Source organism: Struthio camelus, chromosome 17 (assembly GCF_040807025.1).
Source record: "Struthio camelus isolate bStrCam1 chromosome 17, bStrCam1.hap1, whole genome shotgun sequence".
In the NCBI taxonomy this organism is placed as follows: Eukaryota; Metazoa; Chordata; class Aves; order Struthioniformes; family Struthionidae; genus Struthio; species Struthio camelus.
The window spans coordinates 9,694,620-9,720,543 of NC_090958.1; the positions used below are offsets into that span (position 1 = coordinate 9,694,620).

At 64.4% G+C, this 25,924-nt stretch overlaps 2 protein-coding genes across 3 annotated transcripts; one reads left to right on the plus strand and one right to left on the minus strand.

Annotated features, from left to right (window-relative positions):
- Positions 1-4: 4 nt before the first annotated feature.
- Positions 5-4,940, plus strand: LOC138061421 (uncharacterized). The gene is made up of 4 exons (XM_068911503.1): positions 5-70; positions 903-957; positions 2,680-3,206; positions 4,545-4,940. The coding sequence occupies exons 1-4, from the start codon at positions 5-7 to the stop codon at positions 4,722-4,724; spliced, it is 828 nt and encodes a 275-aa protein (XP_068767604.1). The 3' UTR covers positions 4,725-4,940.
- Positions 4,941-14,929: 9,989 nt separating this feature from the next.
- LOC138061365 (carbonic anhydrase 15-like) lies at positions 14,930-22,899 on the minus strand. Of its 2 annotated transcripts, none has more exons than XM_068910973.1 (8): positions 22,676-22,899; positions 20,954-20,989; positions 19,114-19,284; positions 18,705-18,865; positions 17,927-18,019; positions 17,037-17,103; positions 16,775-16,941; positions 14,930-15,461 (listed from the first exon to the last, which is right to left on the minus strand). In XM_068910973.1, the coding sequence occupies exons 1-8, from the start codon at positions 22,740-22,742 to the stop codon at positions 15,240-15,242; spliced, it is 984 nt and encodes a 327-aa protein (XP_068767074.1). In that variant the 5' UTR covers positions 22,743-22,899; the 3' UTR covers positions 14,930-15,239. The 2 variants fall into 2 exon arrangements, with proteins under 2 accessions (XP_068767074.1, XP_068767075.1); XM_068910974.1 differs by lacking the exon at positions 22,676-22,899 and adding an exon at positions 21,730-21,796.
- Positions 22,900-25,924: the final 3,025 nt, after the last annotated feature.

Consider the following 25,924-nt stretch of genomic DNA (forward strand, 5'->3'; position numbering starts at 1 on the left):
CAGCATGTCGCAGTGCGGCCACTGCAAGGAGGCTCGTGGGCCCCTGACCCAGTACCAAAACCCGGCCCAGGTAGGCCCACTTCTGGGCCTGGGCCAGCTCCCAGGCATTATCCCCCCTCAAGCCCCTCTTCCTGGAGTTAATTTTACCCCTGCATGGCAGGCCGGGAGCTGGGCACGTACCGCACAGGAGGCAGCTGCCACAGGTGGGCGGTGGCCGTGACAAGGCAGGTGACACAGACACAGCTCCGCAGAGCCAGGCCAACGCAGTCCATGAGAGGTGGCGGGACAAAGGCCCTACGTTTTGCTGTGGCTCCTCCAGCAAGGCCATGCAGCTGTCTGCACACATCATCCTGCTGCTTCTGCCCCACTAGTCTGTCAGGGCACATCAAGCACCTATCCTGATGCATCCATCCTGCCACATCCATCTATCTGGGCACCTCCATCCCCATGCATCCCCACTACTATGTGAAGTGAGGCATCTTCATCCCACCGTATCTGTCTTGCAACACCTATCAGGGCACCTAAATCTCAGTGTATTCATCCCACTACATCCATTGGGCACCTCCAGGCTATCACATCCATCAGGGCACACCATCCCAATGCATCAGTCTCGCTCTTGATGCCTTGGGTACTGCCAGCCCACTGCATGCCTCACAGCACTGCTGTCCTGCCATGTCCAGCCTACTATGGCCATGGAAGCAACTCCATCCTGCCCCATGGAAGAGCGTATCTCCATCCCGTCATGTCTATTGGGGCACCTCTATACCACCATGTCCATCCCACCACGTCCATCCCAAGACATTCATCGAGACACCTCTGTCCCGGCATTTCCATCTCACCGCATTCTTGCGCGCACAGGATGAAGGCACTGCGCCTGCAATTGGGCTGGAGGTTTTTTCGAGCCTCATTTTACTACTACTGCTGAATTCGGCGCGGGGACCATGTTGACCGTCCTGAGTAAGTCGTTCAACTCCTCGCAGTCTTTCCTTCCCCACCGGGAAATTGGGACTTTTCTGCGCTTTTCGGTGATTTGGGGACTTTTTCTCGGACTCGGTGGCAGGCTGTGGGCTCTGCCGCCGGTTTGGGGAGAGGCACTAAGCGCGTCATTACGGCCTTTGTCTCGTCGCGGAGGACTCAGAGGACTCTGGTGTGCGCCACGGAGGATTTCTGGGCATTTTCTCAATTATCGGGTCTTTAAATTTGCCCAGGACATGGACGCCAGGCCTGGCCCTGGCACCCTCTTTCAGAGACTTGGGCTTAGGTTCCTAAGCGAGGCTCTTTTCTTCTTTGTGAGGAAATTAGTCCTTACTAAGGTCCAAGTCCTTGCTCCTTAGACCTGAGGAGCCAGTCCTCAGTCCTTAGCAAGGAGCAGACGTTTTCTCCCTCGGACTCCAAGCCGAGCTCCTCCAGGAAGGGCCGCTGAAGGACAGTCAGTGCTCTTTGGGCACGGGGCAGGGGGGAGGCAAGGCTCATCTCACTGGAGAGAAAAATGACATGTCCTTGTGCTCACCAACAAAACAGGTCGGGAGGCTCTTGAAGAGCTTTTCTTCCCCCCCCCCCCCCCCCGCCCCCGGTAAGGGTGGCCAGAAATGCAGAGAAAGCTCTCAAATGTCTGTTGAGCATGGGGGTGAAAATATCTTGGTCCTTCAGCACTTGTGCTTTTGGAAAGAAAGTGCCACAAAAAAGTCTGACCCCAATGACGGGGGGCATGAGAAGAAGAACGTGCAGTTTACCAGCTTCTTCAGGCGGGAGGCTCTTTATGGGGGGGAGGTCCCGTCCCCCCCCCCCCGGTTTCGGGTGTATATGTTTAGGTATTGTGCATTTGATCAGGCAAGGTAGCTAGCTGAGCCAGAACAAACGTCCTTTCTCAGTCTTGCCGCTGCCATTCTTTTAGCTGTGCGTTTTCCGAGCTGTACCTGCTAGTGCCTTAGAGCAGACCTGGTGAGAAAACAGGGCTGGTTTTGCTTGACGGTTGGAGTTCAGAGAAAATAGCCGTAGAAGAGGAAAGAAGTGGGTTTGTGTCAGTGAACCAGAGATCCCAAAGTGAAAAGATCAGACCAAATGGATATATTTCGTTGAAGACATAGCTAGATAGAGAGCTAACAGGATGAATGTGTATACGCGCTTGTATGTCTGTAGGTATAACATATAAATATGGAAAGCTTTGCATATAGAAAATATAAATTATACTGTGTCTCTCAGAGGTAACGTATGCTACATAATGTAGAATACTCTTATAGACATATGTGTGTGTATATATATGTGTGTCATATACACATCTATCTGTTATGCACATATTATTTGTTATTCATATAATAGCCATTATTTCCAAGCGCATTGTAACAGTAAATCTTAAACTGTTAATCATGGGAGAAGCAGGCGTTTCCAGGCGAAGGTGGCCAGCGGGGGTGTCGGGGTGGGGGGGGGTCACTCATGGCCTCGACGTTGCCGCCAGACCCAGCACGGCCGCTGCAGTGCCGAGCAGCGCGCTGACGCCTGCACCGGCATATGGGGACAACAGGGTTTTTGCTGATGCTTGTTGCCGCCACAGCGATGATGCACCATGCTACGTGACCAACTTTTAAAGACACAGCCCCCCCCCACCACTACTTCCCTCAAAGTCCATCTCTCTCCAAAGTCCATCTCTCTCCTTAACCCTGGTGCTGCTCTCTCCCACAGGTCAGCCCAAGGTCTCCCCCACCGTGCACCTCTTCCCACCATCCTCCGATGAGATTGCGCAGAAGAGCAAAGCCACCCTGGTGTGTCTGCTGGGCAACTTCTACCCCGGCGCTGCAGGGTGGGTGCATGTTACATCTAGCCTGATGCATCCATCCTGCTGTGTCCACTGGGCATCTCCATCCTGCTACATCCATCAGGGCATTTACATCCCCATGCACCCACCCCCACTACATCCGTTGGGTATCTCCATCCTGATGCATCCATCTCTCTCTGTCCATTGGGTACCTCTAGCCCACCACATCCCTCAGGGCATCTCCGTCCTGTCACGTCCATCCCACTATGTCCATGGAGACACCTTATCCTGCCACTTGCAAGAGGACACCTTCCTCCCACTGTGTCTACTGGGGCACCTCCACCCTGCCGTATCCATCTGGACACCTCCATCCTGCCACATCGATGAGGGCCTCTCCCTTCCACAGCATCTGCTAAGGCACCTGTCTCCTGACATGACCATCCCGACGCAGTCATGAAGGCACCTCTGTCTTGCTCTATTCCATCCCACCACCTACATTAAGGCACTTCCATCCCACCATGTCCAACCCAAGACATTCATCGAGACGCCTCTGCCCCGGCATTTCCATCTCACCGCATTCTTGTGCACTCAGGATGAAGGCACTGCGCCTGCAGTTGGTTTTTGTCGAGCCTCATTTTACTGCTACTGATGCTTTCGGCGCGGGGACCATGTTGACCGTCCTGGGTAAGTCGTTCAACTCCTCGCAGTCTTTCCTTCCCCACCGGGAAATTGGGACTTTTCTGCGCTTTTCGGTGATTTGGGGACTTTTTCTCGGACTCGGTGGCAGGCTGTGGGCTCTGCCGCCAGTTTGGGGAGAGGCACTAAGCGCGTCATTACGGCCTTTGTCTCGTCGCGGAGGACTCAGAGGACTCTGGTGTGCGCCACGGAGGATTTCTGGGCATTTTCTCAATTATCGGGTCTTTAAATTTGCCCAGGACATGGACGCCAGGCCTGGCCCTGGCACCCTCTTTCAGAGACTTGGGCTTAGGTTCCTAAGCGAGGCTCTTTTCTTCTTTGTGAGGAAATTAGTCCTTACTAAGGTCCAAGTCCTTGCTCCTTAGACCTGAGGAGCCAGTCCTCAGTCCTTAGCAAGGAGCAGACGTTTTCTCCCTCGGACTCCAAGCCGAGCTCCTCCAGGAAGGGCCGCTGAAGGACAGTCAGTGCTCTTTGGGCACGGGGCAGGGGGGAGGCAAGGCTCATCTCACTGGAGAGAAAAATGACATGTCCTTGTGCTCACCAACAAAACAGGTCGGGAGGCTCTTGAAGAGCTTTTCTTCCCCCAGAAGAAATGGGGGCCAGAAATGCAGAGAAAGCTCTCAAATGTCTGTTGAGCATGGGGGTGAAAATATCTTGGTCCTTCAGCGCTTGTGCTTTTGGAAAGAAAGTGCCACAAAAAAGTCTGACCCCAATGACGGGGGGCATGAGAAGAAGAGCGTGCAGTTTACCAGCTTCTTCAGGCGGGAGGCTCTTTATGGGGGGGAGGTCCCCCCCCCCCCGGTTTCGGGTGTATATGTTTAGGTATTGTGCATTTGATCAGGCAAGGTAGCTAGCTGAGCCAGAACAAACGTCCTTTCTCAGTCTTGCCGCTGCCATTCTTTTAGCTGTGCGTTTTCCGAGCTGTACCTGCTAGTGCCTTAGAGCAGACCTGGTGAGAAAACAGGGCTGGTTTTGCTTGATGTTCTAGATTGTATTATATTAATACTCTAATATACATGTGTGTATATATGTGTTATTCTTATAATATCCATTATTTCCAAGTGCATTATAACTGTAAATCATAAACTGTTAACAGTGGAGGAAGCAGGCGTTTCCAGGTGAAGGTAACCACGGGGTCACCCATGGCCTTGGAGTTGCCACCAAACCGAGGCAGGCCCCTGTGATGACAAAGGGCCACGTGTCCTACACCTGCGAGGTCACACACGATGGCAAGAGAATCAAGAAGGTCCTCAAGAGATCCGAGTGCTCCTCCTAACCCACCGGGAGCTCCACTGTCTCCTCTCCTCATCCCCCTCCACTTCCCCATCCCCATCCCCGTCCGTCCCCGTGGCTGCTGGTGGCAGCAGCCACTCTCCTTTGGCGCAGGTCCCTGCCGTCCCCCCTGTGCCCGGCCCCTCCGTCCTGTCCCTGTGCCCCACACTTGCCCCCGCACCCTGGGTGTCAGCCCAATAAACACAGACACTGAACTAGCGTTGGCTCTGCAGGGTTGTCCGAGTCTCTTTTACGCTCTCAGCCCTATTTGCAATGCTGACCTTGTCTCCCCTCACAATAATATCTGCTTTTGTCATGCAGGGGTTCTTTTCACGGATGCTGCCTCTCTCTCTGGAGACCTTGCAGCACCTGCAGTATGGCCCGATGGCTCACTAGGTGGTGGAGTGAGTGTGCCAGGTCTCTGCCCATGTGCCTGCGCACTGCGTCATATCGCACCGAGTGCGCCCCGGCAGCGCTGACGAGGACGGGCACGGGCACGGGGATGCGTGCTGCGCCTGGACTGAGCCCCCCCCGAGCCCCCGCTGCAGCGCAGGCTGCGTGCTGCCGCCGTCCCGGACCCTCTTGGCCTCAGCCAGGCTCTCGCAGCGGGGCCACGCCAGCTGGGACGTTTGCACGGCACAGTCTTGGCAAGGACGTGACATGCACGGAGCAGCAGGGACCTGCGTCCTTGGCCACCCAGCACCTCCTTCCCTCATCTTTTGGCAGGGGATCAGGGCTGGCAGCTGGCAGCAGCAGCCTGCACCGGTGGGAGGTGCAAAGCGTCGCTCTCGCTCTTTTTAACTATGGTGTTAGCCAAAAATCAGGGGCTGCAAGGCTTGCCCCTCGCCGGGGACACCCTTCGGCACGAGCTGGGGCGCTGGGGCGTTGGCGGGGCTGTCGGCGCTGGCCACGATGCCGGGTGGGGGGGGGGAGGGGGGGGGTGTTTGCATGGTGCTGTCACGCATGGGGTTGGAGGACCCCAGCTCACCCTGCTTGGAAAGGCACCAAAACTGTCCTTCTTTGTCCTTTTCCCAGTACATTTTGTATTTCCACCCTGCTCTACTTTGCCTCTTTCCTAATTTTGGCCTCTGTGCACCCTGGTGCCGCCAGCTCGGGGCCGTGTTGGGGAGCCCCGCGCACCCAGCCTGCTCCTTTGCAGCGGGTGCGAGTCGCTGCAGCTCCTCAGCTTTGGTGCAGTCTGGGTGAGCGGAGCCCAGAATCGTCGTTTACTTGAGCAGGAGGAAGCCTCACTAATTATTGATTAAAAGATTTTGCTAAACTGGCTCCTTAAGAGGCAAGCTGGCAAGGAGTAATTGCTGAATTACGCATCAGCGGCCCCATTTCCTTCAGGAAAATCCCACCTCCAACCAGAGGGGAATTTGCAGGCCTCGCAATTGCATTCATTTTTACCCCTACTGAGTCTTTTAACTAAAACTTGAAAGCTGCCTTTGGAAACCAGGCTGTGAGCAGTGCTTTGTAGCTGTATTTTGCAAAGACAGGCAATTCCCCACCGCGGGGCCGAGCCGCGAAGCCTGCGCCCTCCTTCCCCGCCGGCCACGAGAGCTCGTGCCGCTCGGCTTCCCGCGCCGAGCCCCGCGGGAGCCCCGCTGCCCTCTCCCTCCAGCACCCGGGGTCGGCCCAAGCGCGGCCACCGTCCCCCTGCCCGCCGGTACGACCACTCTCCCCGTCACACCGCGTTTCTCAGCGGGATTTTCTAATTATTGAATCTTCTGATCAAAAGCAAAACTCGAGAGGCTTGGCCCAGCTGCAGCTCTCTTGCTCGCTCGCTCTGCAGTGTTCTTTGGTGCAATTTTTAAATAGGCCTTTTTTTTTTTTTTTCCAACTTGCCATTAATTTCCAATGGAAGGGGAGCTAACTGAGCAAACGCGTTGCTTCGGGAATGCGCTAATGAGCTGCGGAAAAAGGTGGCACATCCGGCCGTCGAGGAGCCCGGGCTTCGCGGCGCCGCGCTCCGGCGGGGGGAGCTGGCGCCCGCCGGCCACGGGGCCCCCGGCCGCCCCGACCGCTGTCGCTTGGCAGGGCAGCGCCTGAGCCCCCGCCGAGGCCAGGGACCGGGGGCCGCCGACGTCCCAGAGCCGCAGGGCGGGCGGCAGGGAGGGAGCGAGCGCCCGCACCGGCAGCCAGCATGCGCGGGAAGATGGGGGACGTGGGGACATGGGGCCCCTCGCCGTGGCTGGTGAAACCTGCTTGGCGCAACCAGAAAAACATTGGGCGACGTGGCACAGCCGGCGCGGGCCGGGGGGGTTTCCGGGTGCCCGCGGGGCGCAGCTGCGAGGCACGCAAATAGCTGCGCTTCCTGGAGGCAGCGGGGCTGAAACTCGAAAGCAAGAGCTGGGCGCTAAGAATAGCCGCAGCGACGAGCGGGCGGCAGCCGGGGAGCGCGGCCGCAGGGAGCGGGGCCGGGGAGACGACCCGCTCCGGCGCAGGCCCGGCGGCAGGGCTGGTGGGGGAGGTTGGCACGGCCTCGGCTGTGCTCGCAGCCCCCGGGCTTGTGTGGGGAGCAGGAGCAATGCCAGCGCCTCAGCAGGGTGCAGCCGGACCCCAGGCCCGATCCCGTCCTGCCCCATCCATGTACCCCATGCTCAGCCAGCCACCTCCTCCCCAGGGCTTCTGGAAAGGCCATGCACAACCAGCACTTTCACCCCAAAGTGCCCAGGGGCCAGGTTTGCTCCCTATGCCACCCCCACCCCCACCCCAGCAGGACACCACCGTTCACAGCGGGGGCTGCAGGAATGCAGTCGTCACTAGGACATACCCAAACCTGACCTGCATTTCCCAGACCTGCATGGCAGGAGCACGGCCCAGCTCCACTGCAGCATGAGCCCTCAGCAGTGCAGCCAGCTGCTACCCACAAGGAGCCATGGGGAGCTTGGTGCAACTGGGCACTCAGGGCCATGGGAAGCTCAGTGCCATGGGGAGCTCAGTGCTGTGGGGAGCTCGGTGCCATGGGGAGCTCGGTGCCATGGGGAGCTCGGTGCAGTGGGGAGCTTGGTGCCGTGGGGAACTTGGTGCCATGGGGGGCTTGGTGCAGTGGGGAGCTTGGTGCCGTGGGGAGCTCGGTGCCATGGGGAGCTCAGTGCAATGGGGGAGCTTGGTGTCAAGGAGAGCTCAGTGCTGTGGGGAGCTCGGTGCTGTGAGGAGCTTGGTGCAATGGGGAGCTTTGTGCCATGGGGAGCTCGGTGCCATGGGGAGCCTGGGGCTGTGGGGAACTTGGTGCTGTGAGGAGCTCGGCGCAGTGGGGAGCTTGGTGCCATGGGTAGCTTGGTCATATGAGGAGCTTGGTGCAATGGGGAGCTTGGTGCCATGGGGAGCTCGGTGCAGTGGGGAGCTCAGTGCCATGGGGAGCTTGGTGCCGTGGGGAGCTTGGTGCAATGGGGAGCTCGGTGCCATGGGGAGCTTGGTGCCATGGGGAGCTTGGTGCCATGGGGAGCTTGTGGCAGTGGGAAGTTTGGTGGCATGGGGAGCTCAGTGCAATGGGGAGCTCAGTGCCATGGGGAGCTCGGTGCTGTGGGGAGCTTGGTGTAATGGCGAGCTTTGTGCCATGGGGAGCTTGGTGCCGTGGGGAGCTCGGTGCAGTGGGAAGTTTGGTGGCATTGGGAGCTCAGTGCTGTGAGGAGCTCAGTGCCATGGGGAGCTTGGTGCCATGGGGAGCTTTGTGCAATGGGGAGCTTGGTGCCATGGGGAGCTCGGTGCTGTGGGGAGCTTGGTGTAATGGCGAGCTTTGTGCCATGGGGAGCTTGGTGCAGTGGGGAGCTTGTGGCAGTGGGAAGTTTGGTGGCATTGGGAGCTCAGTGCTGTGAGGAGCTCAGTGCCATGGGGAGCTTGGTGCCATGGGGAGCTTGGTGCAATGGGGAGCTCAGTGCTGTGGGGAGCTCAGAGCAGTGGGGAGCTCGGTGCCATGGGGAGCTCAGTGCAATGGGGAGCTCAGTGCAATGGGGTGCTTGGTGCTGTGAGGAGCTTGGTGCAATGGCGAGCTTTGTGCCATGGGGAGCTTGGTGCCGTGGGGAGCTCGGTGCAGTGGGAAGTTTGGTGGCATTGGGAGCTCAGTGCTGTGAGGAGCTCAGTGCCATGGGGAGCTTGGTGCCATGGGGAGCTTGGTGCAATGGGGAGCTTGGTGCAATGGGGCGCTCAGTGCTGTGGGGAGATTGGTGCTGTGGGGAGATTGGTGCTGTGAGGAGCTTGGTGCAATGGGGAGCTTGGTGCCGTGGGGAGCTCAGAGCAGTGGGGAGCTTGGTGCCATGGGGAGCTCAGTGCCATGGGGAGCTCGGTGCCATGGGGAGCTTTGTGCCATGGGGAGCTTGGTGCTGTGGGGAGCTCGGTGCTTGTGGGGAGACTGGTGCTGTGAGGAGCTTGGTGCCATGGGGAGCTTTGTGCAATGGGGAGCTTGGTGCCATGGGGAGCTTGGTGCCATGGGGAGCTCGGTGCCATGGGGAGCTCAGAGCAGTGGGGAGCTCGATGCCATGGGGAGCTTTGTGCCATGGGGAGCTCGGTGCCATGGGGAGCTTGTGGCAGTGGGAAGTTTGGTGCCATGGGGAGCTCAGTGCAATGGGGAGCTCAGTGCAATGGGGAGCTCAGTGCCATGGGGAGCTCGGTGCTGTGGGGAGCTTGGTGTAATGGCGAGCTTTGTGCCATGGGGAGCTTGGTGCCGTGGGGAGCTCGGTGCAGTGGGAAGTTTGGTGGCATTGGGAGCTCAGTGCTGTGAGGAGCTCAGTGCCATGGGGAGCTCGGTGCCATGGGGAGCTCAGTGCAATGGGGAGCTTGGTGCCATGGGGAGCTTGGTGCTGTGGGGAGCTCGGTGCCGTGGGGAGCTCGGTGCCGTGGGGAGCTCGGCGCGCAGCCAGGAGCGCGTCCGCTCTGCTGCAGGCCCTGGCGTCCGACCCGGCCAACATACCCTCCAAATCCCATCCCGTAACGCCGGCAAGGGGGCACCCAGTCCTCGCCGCACGGGGGGTCCCGGAGACGCTCGGGCCGGCACGGCAGGACCTCCTCGCCGCTGCTCAGCGGGGGGAGCGGGACGAAGAGGCAGCGAAGGCCGTTTTCGGGCCCGCGTGGCTTCTTCCAGGAACGTGCTGGGCAGCGTTTCCGGGACGAAGAATCACATCAAAACAGTCAAAACCGAACCCCAGCCGCCGGCCCGGCCCTTCCCAGCTGGGGCCCCCGCGCAGCTGCGCCGCCGCCGCCGGGGCCTCCCCAGGCTAAATTTACTCGGCGCCGGCCCCAGCGCCCAATCGGGGCCCCGCACGCACGGCCCCCAGCGCGCCGAGAGCGGGAAGCGAAACCCGCTCCAGCGGCCGGCCCGAGCCAGGGCCCCTTCCCCTCCCGAGCTGCCCAAGTCAGCGGGCCCCCGGCGCCGGCCCGGGGCCCCCCGGCAGCCTCCCCGCGCGGCTCGGGCCCCGCCGACCCGCTTTCGGCCCTTTTCCGCAGCCAAACCGAGGCGGCCCCGGAGGTGGCTCCCGGCTCCCGGTCCCTTGGGGGCCGCTCGACCTGCAGCCTGACGGATGGGGCGGGCTGGAGGGTCCCGAAATACAAGGCAGAACCCAAACGCCCGGCTCGAGGGGAAAAAATAAATAAATAAATAAGGCCGGTTGTGGCCGTTCCCACCTGAAATCGCCCCGGAGCGGCTCGGGCTGGAAGCGCCAGCGGGAGGCTGAGCGGAGGCGCCTGCAAAAAGCGCGCGGCTGGGATTTTTTTTTTTTTTTTTTGATCCTGCTGCACAAGAAAGGTAATTAAGGGAAATAAATAAATGTTTCACGCTGGTTCTCTTGAAAACATCAGCTGAGCGACCCAGCACACTTGCACAGAAAAAAGCATTTGCATAGCTGTGTCAAAACAGCAACGGCCGCATCTCGCAGCTGGACGGCGGAAACTTGCTGGATGAGCGGAGCTGCAGGACAGCTTATTTGCGACGGTATTTTATTTATGTGCGCATAAAAAACACGGGCAGAGCCTATACAGAGGTAAACAGCGCCAAATATAAAAGCGCAGGCTTATGAGCGAGGTGTAAACAAGCTGAGCCGCACAACAAATAAGCGCCTTTGAAGCCGCTCAAAAATATTTTTCCTCCCAAGTCGAGCACGTGAAAAGCCGCCGGCTCGCCCCAGCGCGTCCCGCCTGCTCAGGGCGGCGAGAAAACCCTTGTTTTGTACCAGCGTCTGCCGCAGGGAGCCAGCCGGTTCAACCTCGCGGCCGGCCCGGCGTCCGACGCGCCTGCCCGGGAGAGGCCGCGGGGCCGCGGCACGGCGGGGGGCTGGCCTCAACTGCGTTCTCCTCGGGGGTTTTTTCCTTAATTTCTGCAAGCGCACGTGGCGCAAGAGGAGTTCTAGGGCTGTGGGGCAGGGGTTTCCCTGAGGGCGGCGGGGGCTGGCGGGAGCCCGGCTGCAGCGCTCTCGCCGGGGGCGAAGGCAGCGCCGCGGGGCAGCCCCAGCAGGCGTTTCGGGGTGCAGCACCGATGGCACGGGGAAACACGGGCTTTTCCCCTCCTTTTTGCAGGCTCCGTTCGCCCTGCAGCCCCCCCCCCCCACCGTCGCGGTCAATCCTGCTCCCGCCCGGGCGGGAGACCCCGGCCCCGCGGCCGCCTGGCGCCCCGCCGCGCTCAGCCGCCCTCGCGACTGGCCCCGCGCTCTGCCCCGGCCAGATGTGCCGACCGCAGCGCGAGGAGGTCAAAAACAACCTTTTGCCTTGGCTAAAATTACATCCCAGCAGCAAACAGGAGGCCGGCCGGCTTGGACAAACACCAGCTGGGATCTCGAAATAACCCGCGGGCACGTTTCCCCAGAGCCTATTTTGCACCGGCAACAAAAATTTTCCAGCACGTGGCAAAGAGCGCGTCCCCTCCCCGGCCCTCTTTGCAAGGACGGGTAGAGAAGGAGGAAAGGTCACTTTTCAGCCCCATTTTGGCAACCGCTCTTTGGGAGCTTTTTCCCAGGTCTGTTTCCCCTTGCCCAGGCGGCGGTGCAGCGCTCCGGCGCGAGCGAAGCCGCTGCGGGCAGCCGGAGCCGGCGCACCCCCGGAAAGGGGCTCACGGCGGGCAATAACGGCGCGAGGTGCTCCAGCACCCCCCCAGCGCTGCGGGGGGAAAAAAGCTGCCGAGCTTATCCGGGGTGCCCGGGGCGGTTTCGCTGGCCTGCCCTGCAGCAGAGGGGGCACGGCCAGCTCTCCTCGCGCTCGCGGCGCGGTTCAGGAGGGCGGCGAGGGCTTTTCCCACGGCTGCGGGACGCCCCGGGGGCTGCGCAACCAGTCCGCGCTCGGGGGTGCGAGCTGCAGAGACAGGAGCGGAGCGGGGCTCGAGGACACCTCCGTGGCCACCCCCACCCCCCCGAGCAAGGGCCATCCCGGTGCCCAGCAAGGGAAACCACGGCACCGCTCCCAGGCGATCTGCCTGCCTGCGATGCTGCAAGTCTCGGAGAGTCCTACGAGCTGGGAAGGCTAAAAATCCCCCTAAAGCAGGAGGAATTGAGATCTGAGCTTTGCAGCAAGGCACGCAGCCCCGGTAAGGGGGTTGTCCCGCTGTTCCCAAAGCCCGTCCCAGTCCCGCTGGGCCCCGGGGCTGGCGGCCCAACTGGGAGCCGCAGACCCACGTGCAAGCAGGTCCCCGGCCCGGCCGACCCCTCCCGGCCCACCGCAGGCATCCGGCACCGCCGCTGCCCCCGGCGCGCTCCGCACGCAGCCCCGGCCCGGCCGGGCGGCTGGGGACCGTGGCTGCTTGGCCGCCCAGCGTCGCTGCCGGCAGCCCGCCAAGGCACCCATCGCCCTCCGTGATTCTCCAGCAGGTTTCTCCCAGCACGTGCGAGGGCCGGCGGTAGCTCCCGCGCGCTCCTGGCCGCGCTGAGCGGGGCCTGACCTCGGTGGCCCTGCAGCCTGCCGGCCAGCTGGCCGGAGCACGCAGCCCTCGGGGCAGGGGTGTGCACAAGGCCCGGCGAGGGGCTGGCGCGGCACCGACTGAGCTTCCTTCTGGAAGCGCTTCGTTCCCGCGCGGGCAAACACTCCCGGGCCCAGGCCAGGAGAAGAGCTGGAGGGAGGAGCTGGAGGAGATGGAGACAGGAGAGGAGATGGATATGGACATGGAGACAGGAGATGCACGTGGAGACAGAGACAGGAGAGGAGACGGAGACAGAGGAGATGGAGAGAGATGCCACCACCTCGTGGTGCCTTGGGCCAGCATCTCCCCAGGCCTGGCCAGAGCAACTTTTAGGTTGCAGAGACACCTCGTGGTCACCCGTATTTAATGCGACAGGCGCCAGCAAAGCTCCCGGCTGTGGGGCTAGCAGGGGTGGTGGTGAGAGGTGGGACGGCCCGTTGCCTCCCATGCAAGAGCTGGCACAGAAGTGGGGCTGGCGGGGCCCTGTCACCGGTCCCCAGAGCTCCCGCCCGCTTTGGGCTCCAGCAGAGGGGACGGGGACTCGGGGTCGAGCCGTACCAGCGACGAGGCAGGTAGGGACGGAGGGTTGGGAGGAAGGGGACAGATGAAGGTCACCAAAGGAAACCCCAGGGCCCGGCTGGGAAGGGCAGTTTTCAGGGCAGGATCAACGATCCCTGGGGCGCTCCCCACCACTGGCCCTGTCCAAGGCGAGGGGCCGCCAGCGGCCGCCCCACGGCCCTGCCGGGCTGGAGACCCCCAAAGCCGGGGTCACGAGCCGGGGTGCCCCCCATGTGGCCCCCCCTGCGGTCATGGGGAGGGCGCCAGCGGGCTCAGGATGGGACGCGCCAGGTTGGTCAACGGGGTCTCCAGCGCTCAGTGGGGACGGCGTCGGCCACCTGTCACGGCAGCCGGGCGCCGAGGCCAGGGTGCGAGGCCGCGTCCGTCGCCCCAGGAGCTCCGCTGCTGACAAAAGGGGCATTTTTTTCCCCATTGCCCCTTCGAGGTTCGCGCGGCCGCCCAGAAACGAGCCCTGCCAGTGCGGCGGGGGAGCTTTCCCTGCTCCCTGGGCGTCCCGGGCCTTCCCATCGCCCCTCGGCCTCCTCCTCCTCCTCCTCCTCCTCCTCCCGCGCCCTCGCCTGCCCCCGGCCCCCGCTCTCCCCGAGGCCCTTGCCCTAACGAGCCCTTGCTGTAACGAGCTCTCGCCGTAACGAGCCGCGCTCGTGTCTGCCCGCCCGGAGCGGGGAGGCCGTGACCTGCACTAACGAAGTCCCAGGGGAAGGTCAAGCACCCGAGCGCCCCGAGCGAGGTCGGCGCTTCCAGCGAGCGCCGGCCGGAGCGCTGCGGCAATGCCCCCGCCGCGGCCGCGACGGGGGACAGCGGAGCCGGCGCCCTCTTTCCCCCTCCCCGCCAGCCCAGGAAAGCGCGGGGGCGAAGCTCTTAATTACTCCTCCCTGTCAGCATCGACACGTCTCCACTAGGCAGCGCGGGACCGTGGAGGGGGCCGGGGGCCGTCGGCAGCCCGGGAAAGGAGAGCACGGGCCCGGGGCCGGCCCCGGGCAGCGCCAAGGGCTCCTGGTCCACGGCTGCGCGCGGAAGGAGGAACGCCTCGCTCGCGGCCCCGGCCCCAGGAGAGCAGCGTCGCGGCCGGCGCCCCGCGGCACCCGCTGCCCCGCGAAGCTGCTGCTCGGCCAGGCGGGCGGCAGCCGGGGCAGCCAGCCCAGGCAGGAAAAGAGGAGCTCTTCCTTTCCTTCCTACCTACCTCGGAGGGCTGAGGGACATTAAACATCAGCTGCTTCTTGGCGGAGACGGGGAGGGAAGGGAGATGCCTCCATCTCGGCCGCTTCGGCTCCCTGGCGCTGCCCCAGGCTGGCGTGCTTCAGCTGCGGCTGTTTCACCCCGAAAACGGGGAAAACCTCAGCCTCCCCTGCTCCTCTCTCAGACCACAACCTGCGCTCTTACCTCCGTAATTCGGGAAGAGAGGAGAAAGCAGCGTGAAGCTTCAGCGCATGAATTATGAACGACCCCATTTGCCTTCGCCGCAGCTTTGCCCCGGCCGTGCTCCGAGGCGGAAGGGGCCGGGTGCGGAGGGACGAAGCTGGCAGCCGCGGCTATTTCTGCAGCTACCGTTTCACTGCATTTCAGTCAATCCGGGCCTAAAATTAGCTCCTGGGAAAGGGCCGTCAATGGACGGGCACGGCGGCACCTCAGCAGTTGGCCTGCAGCGCCGGCAGCATCCCGCAGCCCCGGCTGCCCGCCGCGGCCCCCTCCACCTCCCAGCTGCCGAACAGCCCGCGACGCCAAAGGGAAACACAACCACAAAGCCAGCGCCGCCCGGGGAACAGCACGGAGACCTCAGGTTTATTGCAGCCCCACCGGCGCGCTCCCTCCGCAGCGCTTCGGGCCGGCCGCGCTCGAGCCTTGCAACGCCGCACATCACCGCGGCAGGACTGCCCGGGGCTCAGAGCAAAGCGACTCTTTGCCCAGGTGACGTCTCACCTTGCTTTGTAACCCCTTCCCCCCCCCCCCCCCACCAGGACCCCAACAATCGGACGTGTTGCCGTACAGCCGCCGTCGCAGCCTGGCAACGTTGGTTCATGCAAACGCTTGGGGGCCGGGGAGCGGCGAGGGGCGGCCGGGGCCCTACGAGGGGCGCGCGACGGCGGGGCCGAGCAGGGGCAGCAGGAGCAGGGCCGAGAGGAGCCGGCGGCAGGCCCCGCAGGCGGCACCGCGGCTGGTGGTGGCGTCCCGGGAGGCCAGCACCTGGCGGCTGCGCAGGGGCTGCGGCGGGCGGAAGTTGTTGGTCATCTTGAGGGGCGCGGAGTCGGCAGCTGGGAAGTAGACGGTGTTCACGAAGGCCGTCAGCTGCGGACGAGCGAGAGGAAGGAGCTGGCGAGTCGTTTCACGTCACTGGACCTGCCCCGAGCCCACGTCACGCTCACCAACCCCCTTGGACATGCATGGCCTTAATTGCAGCGTCAAGCGGCGCGCACACTTAAATCCCACCCTAGCAGCAGGTAAAACACAGCAATCCAGTGTTTCCCTCTAACTGCTGGCGCGTGACTTTTACCCGGAGGCTCCCGGGGCCGGGGAGGGTTGGTGCCACGTTTCGGGGTGCCCCAGGTGGCAGCGCGGGAACCGCAGCATCACCCCGCGCCAGCAGCTCCTGCTCCTGCTGTATCTCTCAGGCCTCCCAGATCGAGAAACCGGAGCATAAACAGGATAATCCAGGTCCCTACCAGGATCAATTCCTGATGTTTAAAGAAGCTAATCATATTTTTTGGGCCTGTGTTGAGCACTTAAAGATTGGCCAGCGTGGGACTCCCTCAGGGAAACACATTTACTGGGAAACTGGGGCAAGAGAGGACTCCCCGCCCTCCGCTTCTCGGAGCCGGTTTTGGGCAGTGCCGCCACCGAGGTTTTGCCCCCTGCTCGCAGGAGCAGGCAAAACCCCGCAGCTCCGCGGCTGCAAGCCCTTGAGCCCTTGCAAAGCCAGTCCTCCTCCTGCCGGAGCGGCGACCATCCCGCCCCCTGCGCCGCAGCCCGCCGGGGCGGCTGCCGCTGGGCTCCCGGCAGCGACAGGGAGGAGGGAAGGGCTCTTTCTGCTGCTCAGGTTTGCTGCCTGCCTGCGTTCATTTACCCCCCCGTTCTGCTTTGCAAATCGTGCTGGCGCACCGGGGGCGTGCGGGCAGGCGGGTGGCCGAGCGAGGCGCGCCGGAGGCCTCGCCGCCGGCGGGGGGTCACACCTGCCCCACCTAATCCGCCCAAAAGGAACGAACGGCCAGCGCGCCCAGGGCTTTACCGCACTGGTTCTTTCCTTTGCGCTATTGCTTAGGTGCAAGGAAAAGCACAAGGAAACGGGCTACGCGCAGCACAGGCGAGCGTTTCTGGGGGCCTCGCTGAGCGCTGCCCGGCCGGGGTGAACGCAGGCGGTCCCAGGACCCCCTCGCGGGCCGGGGTGACGCTGGGCTGCCACGCGCCGGGGCAGAGCCCGGCTCAACACGTTCGCTTTCCCAAAGCATGCACAAGGAGCCCGGCAAGCGCCGCTTTGGCCAACCTCGGGGTTTCCCAGCTCTGAAGGCACTAACCGTCCGCAGGGCAGACCCAGCGGTGCTGCAGCGCAAGACGGGCTCTTTCCCGGGGCGAGCAAGTGGAGCCGGAGCGCGCCGCGCCGTTACCTGTGCCTGGCCGATGGCCACGGGCTCCTCGAACACCGTCCAGACGACGACTTCGCTGCAGTCGGGGGTGGTCAGGGAGCCCTGGTAGCGGTAGTACTTGGAGAGCTGCTCGGCGCTCGGGAGCAGGGTGCTCAGGCGGAAAGTGGAGGCCAAATCCACAAAGTCCCCTGGAGAGAGAGCGGGGGTCAGCATCCGCCTGGCACCACCTGGCACCACCGCCACCACCCCCCCGGACTGGGGTTTCTCCCAGGAGCCGACTCACCCTGGTGGGACACGTTCCTCAGGCCAGCCACGATGGTGTTGTAGTTGGAGTTAGCCGTTTCTGAGGCCTGTGGAGGGGAGCAGCGAACGGCAAAGGCTTGCACGCGAGCACCCGCCGTCCCCGAGCGCCCCGAGGCCCAGCAGATGGGATGGGTGACTGCAAGGGGCTCCCCCTTTGCACGAAGCTGGAGGGGGCTCCCAGCACCGCTCAGCTCCAAGGCTCACTGCCACCTCCTGCCCCAACCAGCTTGCCTGGCTGCACAGGGCTACAAAACTCAAGAATTTAGAGCCTGTTCTAGGGCAAACCCAAGATCTTTCTGAATACCCAGGAAGCAGGAGACATGCTGCCCCGGGCCCTTAGACTGCAGCTCTTTCTCGCTGTCTTTCAGCAGCAGTAGGAAACCTCTCCCCAGTGTCATCAAAACAAGCACGTTCCCCCGAAACCCGCATTTCCCAAGGAGACCCATGCTGTTCAGGCAGCTCTGCTGCAAATCCGCGAGGGCATTTCCCATTCCTCATTTGCATTAGAAGAACGTTTCGACTCGGGGCAGGAAAATCCAGACCCGCACGTGATTGACAGCACCGAGCTGACCACACACGGCCAGATCCTTGCCACCAGCACCCACCTGTGCGCAGCTCCGTGGCGGGTGCCCTTCTTGCAAAGCCCCAGGCCAAGACGATGCCTCCCGGGTGCCAGGCAGCCCTGCAGCCCCTTCGACACCTGCCTGATGCTCCTGGCTCATTTTCCTTTCCAGAGCTCCCCAAAAGGCAGCAGGGAGCACCGTGGGCTTCAGGGCTGCGAGGGGCCAGGGTGGCACCATGGCGCAGATGGGCAGAGAGAGGAGCTGCCCTGCAGCTCGGGGTGGTCTCCCGAGCCCACCCGGCACCTACCTTGAAGAAGAAGCCCAGCACAGCCAGCCCGTTCGGGTGCCCCTTGGCTTCCCCGAGGGTCCGGTAGTTGACGTTGACGTGGACGATGTGCAGCTGGGGAAAGCACAGAGGGGCTGAGCGCGGGCACCCGGCGACCCCCCGGAGCGAGACAGCGGCTCTGGGGCGCTCGCCCGGGGTGCCCACGCCACCCCCGGCAGCCCCAGGACAGTCAGCGCCGGGCCAACCTCGCCTGCAAAAACCCCAAATGCGGTCGCAGCCTCCGCAGGGCCCGCGGGTCTGAACGGCGTTGGCAGCCGCGCTGCTCCCAGCCGTTTGGGTGGGAGGGAGGTTTGGGGAAAATCAAAGTGCTTCACAACAAGGGAGCGTCCTTTGAAGGAGGAGCGGGGCTGGGGAACGGGGCGTCAGCAGTCCCCGCTCGTACGCCAGCTGCGCGTCGGACCGTCTGCCGCTATCCACGAGAAGTAAATCATACTCTGGAGGCAGAGCCGCAGCCCTGAGCCCCCGCGGCCGCAGCGCCACTCGCCCTCTGTCCGGAGCGCCGAGCCTCGAGCCCTGGCACTCGCTAGCCGGCAGCATCCCGGCTGTACGAGCCCTCTCCCCGGGTTTTATTAGCATCTCTTCTCCCGATCCCCCTCAGATGGGCGTAGGTGCCACCAGAAACGCCTCCTCGTTAGGCGCTTGCAAGCCGTCGTGCTGCGGCTGCAGCAGGCGCAGGGCACCCGAGAACCGCTCTCGGTCCCAGGGCGCGCGGGCAGCCCGCCCGCCCCATCCCACCTACCTCCATGGGGAACTGGCGCCCGTCGAGGGTGTGCTCGGAGCCGTTGCCGGCCAGGCTGCCCCAGTGGAAGTGGAGCTGCAGAGCGCGGTAGGTGCCGGGCAGGCCCCCGCCCGTGATGTTGATGCGCTCGGCCGCCGAGTCGCCGTGCAGGCTCAGCACCACTGCAAGAGCGCCGGGTGGTGAGCGGGGTGCGTGGGGGCGCCAGTTGCACCCCGGCGTCCCCTCCGCCGCTCCCCTGCAGCCCGGCAAGCCCCGGGGCTGTTTCCCCCCCGCCCCGGGTTAATAACCGGGATCGTGCACGTCCCGGGGACAGGGGCTGCGCCACCGTCCTGCGCACGCATGCGGGCGAAGGAAGGGAGCGCCCACCGCGGCGGGAGGAGCGGGGCCGCGGGGACACCCCGGCACGCACCCGTGTGCCCGTCGTTCATCAGCCGCCACTTGCCCGGAGGGGCCTGGTCGTAGCCCTCAAAGAGGATGTCGCCGAGGCGGCCGTCCCTCCGCAGCCGGTGCCGGTCGATGTTGATGGGTGACTGCCGGCTGCCCCCGCAGGTGGCCTTCAGCTCCTTCCAGTGGCTGGGGCCTGCGGAGGGGGCGGCAGCGGGCTCGGGGCGGCCCCGGGGACGGCCAGCACCCCGCCACCATCCGCCTGCCAGGCCGCCCCCGCTCACCAAACAAACCCTCCTCGCGCCCCGCCGCCTCGGCGAGGCCCCGGCCGCCTCCTTGGTCCTTCCCTGCTGCAGCCGCCCCCTCGCAGGCTGCTGGCCACCCCCTGCTGACCCTCCACGCTGTCACCCAGGGGTGCTTTGCACAACCCCCAAACACACCGGTGGTGATAGAGGGGTTACTCCACCGCGAGGCAGCAAATTAAACGGAATTGAGTGTCTACGAGGAAAGGACGGCCAGGAGCCATTGCAGGAACGGGGGAAACGGGGGGCATGAGGACCGTCGGCAGAGCATGCAGTTTGGTACCGATCACGTTTTGGCCTATGCACGCTGGTTTTGTCAAATTGTGTCACGCGCCAGCACACCCACTACACGAAAGCCGTACTGGTGCCGATCCCACGCGGCGCCAAGGCGGTCACCCGTGCATCAGAGCGGCGCCCGGGCTCGGGGCTTTGCTCTCGAGGGCGCCGGGTGCAGGATCGGGCGCAGACACGGCGCCCGGCTGGGACCCCCGGCGCAGCTCGGCTGCTTCACCCCCGGCATCACCTCCCCACTCCCAGCGATGCTGCAAAGCCGAACGGCCGGCAGCCGAAGCGCTAGCGATCGGGAAGGATTTTACTAGGAAGAGAGCCAAAGGGGGAGGCGTTTTCAGCCAGGTGCTCGGCACATTTGCATTAGTTGCTCCGGTGTTTGGGGGAAGAGCCCCAGGCCCTGCCGGTCACGGCGCCGGGGCCAGCTGCTGCCCCCGGGGTGGCCGCCCCGGCAGCCTGCGGGCACAGGACGCCCAGCTCCTTCCTGGCACGCCGAGGAAGAGCACGAGGGGCTGCTCTGCTCCGTGCTGCCCAGCGCCGGTGAAAATCCGCCCAGCGGCTGACCTGACCTCGGTTAAATTGCCAGCACCGCTTGGCTGTTTGTCAGGGAGTAATAAGTCGTGCCTAACTATTAATGCTCTTCAGACACGGGTAACGTGCTACAGCCGCTGGACACGGCGCACGTGCACCAAGGAGCTATAAAACAGTTGGATTGTCACAGCTAATTACCTGCTCATTGATCCTTAATTAACCTTTTACAAGCTATTTGCACGCTTCAAGGCAAAGTGGCATCCAGCCACTGTATCGCAGGGCGCACGCTTGTTTTCCCAGCAGCAGCAACCGCAAGGGCCGTTTCGGCCCCTGATACGGCACCGTCCTTCCCGGCGCCGGAGCCCAGGGCAACGGCCGGCGCTGGCCGCCGCAGGGCCCCGCTGCCTCCCTCCTGCCCCGGCACATCGGCCTTGCGGCAGTCACTGGGGGCAAGCGTTGAAGCCAGATTTTAACCTGCTTCAGCCAAAACCGGGGAGGCCAATCCTGCCGCCGGTAGCATCCGGCCACCGGCCCTCGCTGGAGGGGGAGCCGCGCCTGAGCCGCTCCGAGGGGCTCAGGGGCTCTGCTTCGGCTCGTCCGCCGCGCGCCTGAGATCTCAGCCCGGCTCCAAGCGGCGGCAGCTTGGCGTTGGGTGGTTCAGCCGGCCCTTCCGCGAGCCCCGTTCCCGCCGGGGACCTGCCGCCGCGCTGCCGAGGCGGCCGGGCCCCACGCCGCAACACTCACCGCACGCGGGCTCCTGCGAATCGTAGCACCACTGCCCTGCGGGGGAGAGCAGAGAGCTCGCGTGAGGGAGCACGGACGCCTGCCCCCAAACCCCGTGCTTTTTGCTGAAAAATCCCAGGTTGGCACCTGCTCCCACACCGTCTCTGCCAGCGCTGCCGCGGGGGCAGGACGGGGCCGGGGACCCCTGTGGGGCCAGGAGCGCGGGGTGCCGCGAGGAGGAGGAGGGCAGGGGTGAGAGCAGCGTGCTGCTGGGCACGCGGGCGGCCAGGCTCTGGCAGACGAGCCCAGGGCCGCTGACGAACAGCTCTTCATTTACACACCCATCCTAGGTGCCCGCTTGCAGCACAGCGGCTCGGGGCGAGAAAGGGATCCCCGTTCTCGCTGGCTGCCGTGGGGCTCAGCCCCCTGGTGGCATCGGGAACGGCCCCGCGGCACCCACGCTGCCTCCAGCATCACGAAAAACCCTAAGCTGAGGCTAACGACCGCCCGAGCCACATCCCAGCCCCGCCGGGCGGGCTGCACCGCGGCCCCCCGGCCCCTTCCCCACTCTCCTTTCCTATGAGAGTAAACCGGCACCCCGGCGGGGAACCACGAGCCGGCAGCCAAACTCGCCCGGCGTCCCGGCTCTTCTCGGCACTGCTGTCCACGCGCGTTCGCACCCTCTCCGCCTCCCCCAGGCGCCTCTCGCCGAGGAAACGCGCCTGGCCCTCGCTGGCTCTCCTTGCGGAGGCTGCCAAGCCCGGAGCGGCCCGCTGCCTTGCTGCGCAGTGCGATACCTTCCCCGGGGCTCATCCTGCTGCGCCCGGCGGAAACGACCCTGGACCCGCTGCCGGGCTGGACGCCAGAGCTGCCGAAACCCTGCTCCGGGGTTTTTTCCCCGCCTGGCGGGCTCCGGCGGGGGACGCCGGCGGCGCGGGGGCCGTGGGCAGCACCGTGCCCACACTGCGCAGCGGGTGCCCACTCCTACAGGGCTGCTGGCAGGGAGCCGGCACCGCCACTGCTCGTTTACAGCCGGCTTTCGGTGCAGCAAACCGGGACGCTGGAGAAGCCGGAGCCCGTCCGCGTTTTGGCCCAGGGCCACGGGCTTTGCTCGCCCCCCCTGCAGCACCTGCAGCGCCGCGGCCGTAGGAGAGCGAACCGCCCCGGGCCGGGGAGCGGGACAGCAGGGGGCTCGGGCCAGCGCTGCCTGCTGGAGGAGACCCGGCTTCGGGAGAGTTTTCCCGGTGCTGAAGGGGAAGCCGAGCTCTTGGGAAACCCCATCGGTCCCCGGAGCGCAGAGCATCCTCGGTCGCGCCTGGGTACCAGGTAACGAACGTCTCCGTCCCGGCCGCATGGGGATTTTCTCCTCGTGGGGCAGCGCAGGTCAGCGGCGAGGCCGGGCCGAAGCCCCCGCCGGCGCGGAGGAGCGGCCCGGACCGGACGGGCCCCCTTGGGCTCTGGGAGCCGGACCGTGGCGGGACGGGGACGGGGACGCCCGGCGGGGAGGGCAGGGCACGAGCCGGACCAGGGCCTGGCCAGCGGCCGCTCTGCGCACCCGCGACGCGCTTCGCCCCCCATGCCGTATCCGAAACGGAAGGGAATAAAGGGGGCTGGGGCGGGCACCAAACCCCCGGCTCACCTCAGCCGCCGCAGCACCCGTCCGCGGGGCCGGCGGCACCGGAGCCCCGGCCGCCCCCCAAAACCACCCGCCAGGGAAGGGAGGCGGCGCAGCCGCCCGCTCACCTCCGGCGGCCGCTCGGATGACGAGAGGCAAAGTCAGGAAAGTTATGCCGATCCCTCGTGCCTCCATGGCGGGGAGCGGGCGGCCCGGCGGGGAGGTGCCCGGCTGGGGTGCGGGGACGGGCGCTGCCAGCCGCCACGGCCGCCTGCCTGCCTGCCTGCCTGCCTGCCGGAGAAACCCTCAGCTCCAGCCTGCGCGCGCCTGTTAAATATTCATCACACCGGCTGAGTTTTTAACTCCTCGCCTGCTAGCGGGCAGCCCCGCTCCGCGCGCCGCCAGGCCACCTGCCCGCAGCTGGCCCGCGCTCGCCGCCGCCGCCATCGCCCCCCGGGCTTCCCCCCCTCCGCGGAGCGCTTCGAGGCCCGGCACCAGGCGGCAGCGGGGCAGCGCGAAGCAGGGCGCTCGGTGGCAGCCGGCTGGCGGCGGCCGCCGCGGCCGAGGCCCACGGCCTGGAGCAGACGGGCGGGGTGAGCGGCGCGCAGGCCGGTTTCGAAGCCTGCTGCTTCCCCGGCTGAGGGCCGCGCGCCGGAGGCCGGCATCCCCCCACCCTGACCCCGCTGGTGGCCTGCACGGGCCGCGCCGTGCCCGCCGGACGCCCCCGGCCCCAACCGACACATCGCCGCCCCCCCCCCCTCCTCCCCGAGCCGTCGCCAAGGGCCGAGCAAGGCGCCAGCGAGCAAGGACTCACCCCTCCGGGCCTCCAGCTGCCGAGGCGCCGGCCCGCAGCCCGCTTTGTCGGCTCCGCTCCCCGCGGCCGCCTCGCCGGGAAGGCGCTGACCCGGCCGGGGGCTCGGGGAGGGCCGATCTCCAGGAACGGCGCCCAGGGCGCTGAGGGCACAGCGGGCAGCACAGAGGGCCCCAAGCGCCGCCCCGCCAGCGCCCAAACCGCCTCGCTGAGCCTCCTGCGCAGGCCCCGCTGGCCCCCTGCCGCCGGGCAGTTGGGGCTGGGCCCTGGGCCCCTTCCGCCACACACGTCCAGGGCTGATGGTGGGCTCTGACCCCCTCTGGGAAGAGCCAACAGAGGCATGAGCCGGGCCAAGGGGACCTTGGCGCCCGCCCGCGCCTCCCGCTCGCACCGCTGGCCCTGCAAGAGCTCGGCCCAGGGCGTCCCCTGCCCTCCAAGGCTCCTCACCCACCCCGGGACCATCGCTCTGAGCAGCGCCAGCCGCCCGCAGCAGCTCGGCTTCGCGTCCATCATGTCACCAAATGGGCCCAGCCCCGCGGGAGCCCTTATCTCGGAGGAGCAGTTACTCTCCTGCAGCAGTGAGGTTGGAAAAGGGGGGCACGACAACACCGGATTGCGGTGTTGTCACATTATCCTAAAATATCCCTGCTTTCTTCAGGCAACAATTAAAAAGGAGGCCACAGGACCCGCTGCTCTTGCTGGTACTCAGTTCCTGGCTCGGAGCGCCGCGGAGACGTTGCCAGGATAAATAAACCCCGGCACCAGCGCAAGGGCCGCAGGAACAAGCCTACTGCTGGCAGCTTGGCCGAGGAAGGTCCCTGGCTCAGCAGAGCCGCTCGGCCGCGCTTCGCCGCAGGAGACCGCGCAGAGGGTCGGGCTCGCCCCGATGGGGGCCCCTTGGGGCGCTTTCACCCCCCCCCCCCCAGCACGGAGACAGCCACCAGTAGGTACCGGCGAAGAAACGAGGCGCACGTTTCGGCAGCAGCAACGGGCAGAGAGGAGGGCGACAGCGCGGAGCTCCCTGGAGCGAGCCTGGGTTTGGGCCATCGGTCAGGTTTGGCGCCTGGTTTGTGGATGATGCAGTTTGCAAAGGGCTGTAATCATCTCTCCGGAGCAACCTGGAGAGGGAAGGGAAGAGGGAAGTTTATGGTCTCTGACACCACAGACTTGCCGGTTTGCCTTTCTCCCACCGTTTTCTAGTAGAGACGACCTGCACCTGCTTGTTTCAAAGGCTAAAAACTCTCCCTAACCCACACGGTGTGTACATCCAAAGACTTGAAGCCACCAAGTGGTCCAGGCATGTCCAGGTGCCCCCTGGGACACAGCTCCTCTTTAAGCCTTCAGACTCCTAAGGTGCTCATTTTTGGCAAGACAAGAGATGTTACCCAAGAGACGGTGTGGGAGGCAAGAGGGAGACCCAAGGCTCTGCCAGCTCTCCTGCTGTACCCCGCTCCCCAGCCTGCCCTCCGCCCCAGGAGCACCCTGGTAGCACTGGGACCAGGTGGAGTGACCCAGCCTCAGGTTTCTATAGGATCTGGACCAAACCTTGAAAGAGCTGGTGCATCCTTCCCAGCCTGCTGCTGCTGCCACCGTGGCGATGAGCTTGCTGCAAGCAGCCGAGTCCTGCAGCTCCGCACCGTCCTTGGAGAGGGAGACAGCAAGCGTCTTCCTGCCACGAGGGAGGTGGGTGAGGTCCCCGTCGGTGAAGGTGTTCCCTAGTGTGAAGGGCAAGAGCCATTAAAGCTTAAGAAAAAAAGAAAAAAAAAAAACTCACTGAAAAATAGTTACTTCCATCCATCGACCCGAGGTGGGCACGGTGCCACCCTGCTGGGAAGCCCCGGCCACAAGCACCGTCAGCAAGCGTTTGTACCAGCACACGTCGGAGGCGCCAAGAACAGCTCCCGGGAGGTAAATCCTGCATCGCCCACCCAGGCGCCAGCCCCGGGGACCTGAGCTGACGGCACCAGGGACCACTAAAGGACTTGGCCAGCCAGAGAGGAGCCACACAGCTCAAACAGCCTGGACAGTGGTGCCTGAAGGGTTGTGGATGTGAAGAGAACCAAGGGCAGGAGGGAGAGAAGTTCAAGCAGAATAACTACTCTGGCCATTTCTGATTTTCCATGAAGATCTTTGATCTCCGTAATAAGAGCGATAAGCTCTTACAAAGAGCATAATAAGCTTGTTCTGTTGCTATCCTGTCACCAGCAACCCAGAAAGTACTTACAGTGCATATTGGTCAGCCTCTCCTGCCCCAAATCCCCATCCAAAACTGCCGCTAGCAGGTCCAGCAGACACCCTCGAGGGCAGTGCGCGCGAGCCCCCCTCCCAGCCTGCCCGCACAAAGGCGGCAGTGTGGCCCGCAGATGCGCGTCGGCTTCACAGCCCCGTCATTCATCGCTGGGCTCCCCTCTGGCCGCTGGCCGTCAGCGACGTCTCCCTGCTCCCGGCAAGGCCGCCAGACCCCCGGCGCAGCTGGGTCCAGTGGGGCGCAGCTGGGTCACCGCGGCACATCCGATCCACGCCCTCAAAATCCGCGCCCGAAAGCACGTCACGCAAGCCACGCTGA